The 8,035-nt window shown below is 34.5% G+C and overlaps 1 protein-coding gene and 1 long non-coding RNA gene across 3 annotated transcripts; both read right to left on the bottom strand.

The window, feature by feature from the left end:
- Nucleotides 1–827: 827 nt before the first annotated feature.
- On the bottom strand, nt 828–4,397 carry LOC108201622 (uncharacterized). Its single transcript, XM_017369910.2, has 9 exons — nt 4,209–4,397; nt 3,880–4,115; nt 2,670–3,389; nt 2,439–2,579; nt 2,300–2,362; nt 1,994–2,149; nt 1,761–1,912; nt 1,325–1,678; nt 828–1,014 (listed from the first exon to the last, which is right to left on the bottom strand). The coding sequence occupies exons 1-9, from the start codon at nt 4,387–4,389 to the stop codon at nt 828–830; spliced, it is 2,190 nt and encodes a 729-aa protein (XP_017225399.2). The 5' UTR covers nt 4,390–4,397.
- Nucleotides 4,398–4,869: 472 nt separating this feature from the next.
- On the bottom strand, nt 4,870–7,873 carry LOC108202396 (uncharacterized). 2 transcript variants are annotated; one of them, XR_010287506.1, is made up of 5 exons: nt 7,189–7,870; nt 6,199–6,249; nt 5,738–5,868; nt 5,512–5,558; nt 4,870–5,368 (listed from the first exon to the last, which is right to left on the bottom strand). It is a non-coding gene; the product is annotated as an uncharacterized LOC108202396 (long non-coding RNA). The 2 variants fall into 2 exon arrangements; XR_001803097.2 differs by having other exon boundaries at nt 5,512–5,868; nt 7,189–7,873.
- Between the last annotated feature and the right edge of the window lie 162 nt (nt 7,874–8,035).

Here is an 8,035-nt window from a genome sequence, read left to right as displayed (position 1 = left end):
TCCAAACTTGAAATTATTTTAGAAACAAAAGTTAGTTTTGCATCCAACCTCCGCAGCAAATTTGCAATCCCAGTTGCGCAGAGTATATCCCATATATGTTTCCATATGATGCATCACAAACACTCCAGAGTCTACATTCTTATTTGAAGTTCTCCATTTCATTTCTAGACGTTGCACTGGAGCATTATTTAAGAACTTGATTTTCCTTGGGCTTTTCTGTGCCATGTATAACCCAAAGTTCTCTTGCTGAAACGTATAGTTAAAAATATAATAGTTGGTTAATATAATCAAATAAAACATAAATTACTATATTTATTTAAAACTGGAAAAAGTTGCATACCAGGGCTTCAGGTATTCCATCATACATGATATCTACACGGTCTCCACTTCGGTTGTCAATTATGTCAACACAAATCTTCCTTAAATTGAAGCATATCAGGTAGAAGTGGTTTCCAGAGAAGATTGGGAAGAAGATCTTTGGTTGAAAAAAAAACAAATATATTTACTCACAATCTAAATATGAAAATAGGAAATAATCTCACATTGTTATAAATGATAAATATGGATAGAGTATATACCAGATCAACATGATTAATATCAACTCTGTGCTTGAACAAAATTGCATCCATGTTGGATTTGAACTTCATGTATGTTATATTTGGATCAGTACTGTTTGCTACCAATTGGCTTCCTTTAACCACATTTCCCATCTACCATTAAAGTCACATATAACAGTTATTAATAAAAATTCTAAACATATAATATGAGTTCTGCAGATATAATATATAACATGGAATATGAAATAACAGACTGTAGATTATTTGTGATTAACTTACTGTCACCATTGTACTGCAGAAAAACCTATAAGGAGACTCTGCTGCTCTGAATTTTTCATCTTCGTTTAGTATGCTTGTATAAGCATCAACAACATGGAACAACACTTCTTTTCCAATTTGTAGGCTTTGAATGTGATGCTTCAAGCAAGTAACGTTGTTCCAGAGGAATATCTCAATCCTGCATGTTTAAAACAGAGTCAATTATTAGCTTTTGCTTTTGCAAAGTATATTGTCAACCATATTAAATACTGTCAGGATTATATATATATGAAATACTGTCAGGATCAAAATACTGATGATTTTTTATTTGACAGCTGTGAAATACAGTCAGTATCCAAATACTGTCATGTATCATTACTTAAAGGAATGGAATGGTTTCCAAATGACTCTAACACTGAATCATAATATTTTATAAATCACGATTGAGTCATTATAGTCAATAACCATCTGCTATTTGAAACTAAAATGTATACTAAATATATACTCACATTGCTCGGTTCTTTCTTCCATTAATCCAGCTCCATACTTCTTCTTCATCTTTGCTGAACCTTTGTGTGTTGAGATCAATCACTCGGATTTTGAATGGAGACTTCTGATGATCAGTTGGTTTGAGTACCCTTTTCAGATGATTGTTGAGTCCATATGCAGCATAGCTTGGCTCATTCCTAGTAATATGTTTTGTGTAAATATTACTATCAACCACCTGACCCCCTAATTTTAAATCATCTAAAAAGTCATCTATGTCGTGCATCTTATTAAAAGCCCTTTCATTTTCCGGGAGCATTAAAATGTCAAATGTTTTCCAGTCTTTGTATGTGAAAAAATCCCAGCCTTTATCAATACTGTTTTGCCAAAGAGTAAAAAAGAATTCTAAGAATCTATCTAAACAAGTTATGTAGTAAAAGTATTATTTAAATCTTTCACCTTCCTGTTGTCATCTCTTCAAACCTCTGTTCATATTCTTTCATTTTATCACTTTCTGGGAACAGCTGTTTCCCCTTGTCAAGTGTTTCACCAAATTCTTTCTTCAGCTTTTCCATTTGTGATAAATGATGCTGTAATCTTGATGATATCTCCTAGTTTCATTAATGTATGTTAGTACTTGCACATAGTTATGAATCTATAGTAAATTACTTGATTCTAATAAATTTTCTTACATCCTCTGTGAGCACCTCAGTGCTATTGTGATTCTGTTCAACATCTCTTGCAATTGACAATATTGATGCATCAACATTGTCTTGTGGAGAAAACAGCCGACTGGGTCCTACGCCCTTCAATGTTTCTTTAGGTGTGGTGAAGTTGCTATTCCCACCCTGTATTATAGAATAAAAACATCATTTATATTCATTTATTTATGGAAATAAACAAAAACTCAAGTTAAAAAGGATACATGATCAAAAACAGTTATATATAATATGGTGGTTCTACTATAGAATCATCTTCATTTTTTATTATTTTTATACCTTGTACAGTTCAGAGTTCACATGATTTTGATTGCTTTCATCAGGAGTTTCAAATTCTGGAACCTGCATAATTATATAAATTATTGGCATTTTATATATTCATGACTATATGTAGAAAGAATATAGACTATCTACTTACAATATCTCCATAACCAAAATTATTATCAAGACCCTCCCTCTTTGCTCTGTCATCAATGCATGAATTCTTCCAGCCAACAAAGGCAGGCCATGTTTTCTTCACTCTAACATCAGGATGGCTTGCCCTAGCTAGATAAAAGTACTACAGACAAAATAGAAAGTCATAAGAGACGATGGCAGAAGTTATACATATATAGTAAAAAAGAGTATCAAATGTTTCAAGGTGTCTTACAAGAAGAAAAACAAAACAACCAGTGTAGTATTGTGTTTTTGGATCATTCCACCATTGTTCATGAGCCTCTTTCAAATTTTGTATCACAAGTTTGCACCAATTGTAGTCTCTTGCATTGTCAAAATTACCACTGAACCTCAGGATTTTGGGGCAAACAAAGGACGTTTTATCTGTTCTGATGAAAAGGTTAGCCATCAGAATCATGAAGTTCTGCTTGAAATGTTCATCGGCATCACGAGACTCTGCAATCTTTTCACGCAACATCTTTTCAGTGATCCTGCTTGGCTGCCTTTCTTTAAATTGTTTGCCCCAGCTTTGGATTTTATCTTTAGAATCTTCAAGTTTAACATCCAATTTCCCTTGGGGTAGACCAATTATGTCAAAAACATCATCCTCTGTTATTTTAAGATTCCGATTTGGGAATAGACCAAACTCACATTTATTGTGCTCGAACCACCATAAGCAATTAACTATTGTCTTGTGTGGCAGTTCCTCACCAAGAGTAAAATGAAGGAGTGCACCAAACCCAGCAGATTTGACCCACTGCCTTTGAGCTTCAGACAGCCTTGAGATTGTTTTTGAAAATGTTGATGGATAAGCACGGATTAAAATCTTTTTTGGTTTCTCATCATCATCTTTTTCTTCTTCTTCTTCCACTTCTTCATCTTCATTCTCTGCTTCCACCTTTTTCTTCAATTTCTTTTCCTTATTATGTTGTACCTGTATCAAATATTTTTAAAGTTCATGTTAGAACATAGCTCAACAGTTCTACTGTGGAATGTAAACCTGAGATGATTACTATCAGTAATCCTGATGCACTCATCAGTAATCCTGATGCACTCATCAGCAATACTGATGTACTTATTATTAATCATTATGATCCATATGAATCAAGTATTTTTAAAGTTCATCTTAGAATAATAGCTTAACAGTGCTACTACCTGAGATGATGACTATCAGTAATCCTGATGCAGTCATCAGTAATCCTGATGTATTCATTAGTAATCATTAATTTTGCTTCTAAAGTGGAACCAACTATAATTATTAAAAAATTGGCACTATTTTACTTATGTTACAGAATCAGACCATTTAAAATGTTTTTACAAATGTGTAACTGTACAATACAATAGAAACCATGTATATTTTATATGTCTACTGTTGTAAAATGGGATGAACAATGAACAAGTACTGTTATAGTGTAACTATGTACCTCTTCTACGGCTTTCCTTTTATTGACACCTTCATTCTTTGTCGCCCTTACTTTTCTTTGTGCTTTTTCTGCTGGTCCCTTCTCTGCATTTTCTCCTCCCTCAGGGTCGACAATATGAATAGAGAAATCTTCTTCATCTTCTTTTATAGGTTGTAGCCTTGGAGATTTTCTCACAGAAGGTGCAGCAGCAGCCAGCTTTTCCTTGCCATCTTTTTCATGAGTGGCAATTGTTTCAGCTGTTTACAAAAACAAACAGTGTTAGACATAAGAAATCTGGATAGCACTATTTATTATACAATATAAAAAATATTATTCTAATTGAAGTTTACATGCAGGTGGTGTTGGTTGGTTGGGTTCTTGCTGCTCCTGTGAGCTCTCTGGAGTGTACACAACTAGTGAACGAATAGGTTCACATTGTACCACCATCTCAGCCTCTTCTTCATCTTTAGAAAGTTTATCAATTTCTTCAGCAGCAATTTCATTATCGACATTTTGGCCATCAACTTCCATATTACTTGAAAGATCTATGCATCAACAAAGACCACAATTGTAATCCAACACAAACTACCACTACACCATAAGTGGCCTATTGTAACAGTCAAAAAAGTGTGAATAAAGCCCAGAAAGTGTTGCTGAAAGTGAAAAAAAGGGCTATGGTAACACTTTTTCAAGAAACAGGATCGTAACTAAAATCGGTGCTACCATAGGGGTCTAGGGTAACACTTTTTCAATTTTCGGTTACACCTGAAAAAGTGTAACTATATACCTCTATGCCTACACTTTGTTTTGTTTTGATAACACTAAAAGAACTGTAACTATAGACCTATGGTAACAGCACTGTGGTATTTGCAACATCACATATGGTGTAACCATAAGACCTATGGTAACACCTATTATATGAACCATTTACAATAATAGCTACACTTTACAGGACTCTTTGCCAACACTTTATAGAAAAAAAGAAGACAATATAACATTTAAAAATAGCACTTCCCATTTCAAAGTTACCAAACAATATTCAGCAACAAACACAATCAAAATACCAAAAACAAAGGTACAAGCCTATACAAACCAGCAAACACACCAATATAAGTACTAGGACATAAACTAAAACTAACTTAGGTCCTCTACAATTTCCTCCTTTTGGGGCAAAATAAGTTCACTATCAACTAGCAAGTATGCTTGTTCAACCAAAGGAGGGTCGGAGTTTGTCATCTGGAACTAGCTTATCCAACAGGGGCAAGCAAATGCTAGAGCTGGAGAAACAATCTTCGACGTATATTGACAGCCACCCTAACTTAATTCATGTCACCTTCCTCCGTTATTAGCCAAAATAAAAGACTGCCTTCGCAACCTGTGGAGGTTGAGCGTTTGGTAAGAATATTCGCAACCTGTCTATGACTGTGTTTCTGTGCTTTAACGATTTGTCCTTTTATGCAATACTGCAGTGGCTGTCTGGCTGCTACGGCAATGCAGCTCATTGATCACACTGCAGAGATGTAGCAGGAAATCAGAAATATCTTTAAGGCCCACTTATTTAAGAAACACAAAAGGCCATGTAAATTCACAAGTAGTTTAAGCCATTGCCCTATATTATATGTCTGTTATGCAAGAGAAGGTTTCGGCACATACCTGTTGTTTGGAAGACACACCTGCTCTCAAGAAAGAAACAGAGACACCTGTTCTCAAGAAACAACAAGAAACAGTTCAAGGATCAAAGAATCAAAAATTTATTGAGGTAGTAGTTCATTTGCATAATTCCAAATTCTTTCAACTCAGTCTGAATTTCTTAACTTATATGTTAATAACACAGCACACTCTATTTGGTCTGTACAGAAGCTAAAAAGTTTTCAAGAACCTGAGAAAGTACAAGAAGAGAAACTTGTTCTCAAGAAACCGCCGAAAACATCCGAAGAATCCAAAAATAAGAAATTTTTTGAGGTAGTTCCTTTACATGATTCCTTGTGTTCTTAGCTCGCGGAGATAAGCCTGAATTTTCATTAAAACAAGGGTGAGAAGTAACTTCCAGAGCTTTTCTTTTGCACAATGGACACCAACTTCTAGGGGAAGAGCATGTTCCATCATTACCAACATGATAACTAGATCTTTCTGATGAGTTCCCGACATCCTTATTGCACTTGTATAGTCACACACAATATTAACATATTCTGTGCACTCGTGTATAACAATTAAGCTACAATAATCTCTAAAAGAGTAAAAAAGAAACTGCCAAAACAGAGTTTAATACAACTGAGATGCATTTTGCGGATAATGTTATGCCAGAATATTGCCATTTAGTCATACAAAAAAAGGATTTACCTTAGACATTGTCAATGGTATTGTATGATGAGTAAATTTGCATTTTTCTCCCTGTGGAAACAGTAAGAAACTAATCAAGCTCTGAATAAATATATGCATGTGTATTCCTAGATTTGCCATTATAAAATTATAACTAAAGAAGACAAAGAAACTCGTGGCTTTGTCCTTTAATAAAGTGTTCACACTCGACATAAAGAGCCTTAGTTTTCAAAAATCTCAAAAAAAAATAAATAAATCAAAACCTCCGAGTCATTTTGTTTATAAGTACATGCGTCACTAACGCAACACATCTGTAATAATAATCTTAAATTAGAAATATGACCGATATATTAACAGTTAAATGCAAATCATCTGATATAGGATTGTCAACAGAAATTCAATATATAAGCCCGAATAAAAGGCTAGATTGCATAGTGAATCAGTAACTAATTTTTTTCTCTAAGCACTCATAAGTTTTGTCACAAAAAACATAAATAAAACACTAATAAGCTAATTATCAAGCGAAACTTTTACTTAAGTCTCATCACAGCCAGACTCACTAGAAATGGATATTTGGTCAGGGCAATAACAAAGACCAGAGGATAATGAATTAACAATTATGAGGTCACATACTATGAAGATCTACAAAAGTATAGGACACTGAGATCCGATCAGAAGCCTACTCTTCTCTGCATCATTGGTTTTGTACATATATATCGAAATTTACATTAATTACATTCCAAAACTGTAGAACACAAATATGCTATCGACATATATACTTCCCAGAATCTTCTAGAAACAAATAATTCTAAAGTATTCTCAGAGACGCATTTTTATGCATAAACACAAAACAGAGACACATCTCTCTTAAACATCTACTAACACAATTGTCTCAACACAGTAAGAGAGACACAAAACACAGTAAAATAACAAATATCAACTAACAAATCAAAACAAGAACACAAATCAAAACAAAAACATGAAATAAAACAAATATATGAAGAAGCATACCTGATTGAGAATATAAATAAACCACAATACCTAATTGAGATAGGCCTAACAGAATCCCTAAAATGAGAAACACCAAAAACCCTAATCAGAAGACCCTGACAAAAGCCCCAAAATCCCAACGCAGATGCCCGATGGAGAGTTTGAAACACCCGTAATTGAAACCCGCTTGCGTCTTTTAGACCCGATACAAGACCCTATAGAAAACCCAAATGAAAACCCGAATTGAAGACTCGATTCCAGACCTAATTGCAACCCTATTGAGAGTGAAGTTCCGTGTGAGTGTGCAAACCCTGATTGTAGATCCGAATGTAGGCCCGATTGAATGTGTTTGGAGAATGGGCGAGTTGTGTTGAGTGCGTGGGTGGGCGATTTTTAGAGAGATGATGGAGGTGAGTTTGAGGTGGGTGTTTGAGTTTGAGGCGGGGTCGAGAGGTAAGGTGAGGGAGTTGGGTTGTGGTGAGTGAAATGAGAGAGGAGCTGAAGTTTGTGTTTGAGTTTGAATTTTGTTTTTAGTTAGTTTAGATTTAGGACAAGGCACAACTGTGTATTATTTCCCCGACATATTTTGTGTTTAATTATATATTTCTCAATCTCCCGCCCGCTTGTTTTCATTCTAGCCGCTCAAACATTTCACTTTTCAGTTACACTTTTTTTAAAACCAACGGTGACATCAAATAAAATGTTACCATAGATGTCTCATCACATCTACGATTACATTAAAGTTTACCTATGGTTACACTAAAAAACGGTGTAGGTATATGTAGATAAAATTCATTTTAAGGCACTTATGGTAACATTTTATCTTGTAACACCAAAATTTTTTGTTACAATAGGCCACTTATGGTGT

The sequence above is a fragment of the Daucus carota genome, chromosome 9 (genome assembly GCF_001625215.2).
Source record: "Daucus carota subsp. sativus chromosome 9, DH1 v3.0, whole genome shotgun sequence".
Taxonomy (NCBI): Eukaryota; Viridiplantae; Streptophyta; class Magnoliopsida; order Apiales; family Apiaceae; genus Daucus; species Daucus carota.
The sequence above is the reverse complement of the archived record's forward strand: the minus strand, read 5'-3'. Positions and strand labels throughout refer to the sequence as shown.

Bases quoted from the DNA above. Each gene is read 5' to 3' on its own strand.
- LOC108201622 (XM_017369910.2), bottom strand. From the start codon at position 4,389: ATGGAAGTTGATGGCCAAAATGTCGATAATGAAATTGCTGCTGAAGAA. The intron at 4,116-4,208 runs GTAAACTTCAAT...TTTTGTAAACAG, and splicing joins CCAACCAACACCACCTGCAT to CTGAAACAATTGCCACTCAT. The intron at 2,580-2,669 runs GTAAGACACCTT...TTTTGTCTGTAG, and splicing joins GTTGTTTTGTTTTTCTTCTT to TACTTTTATCTAGCTAGGGC.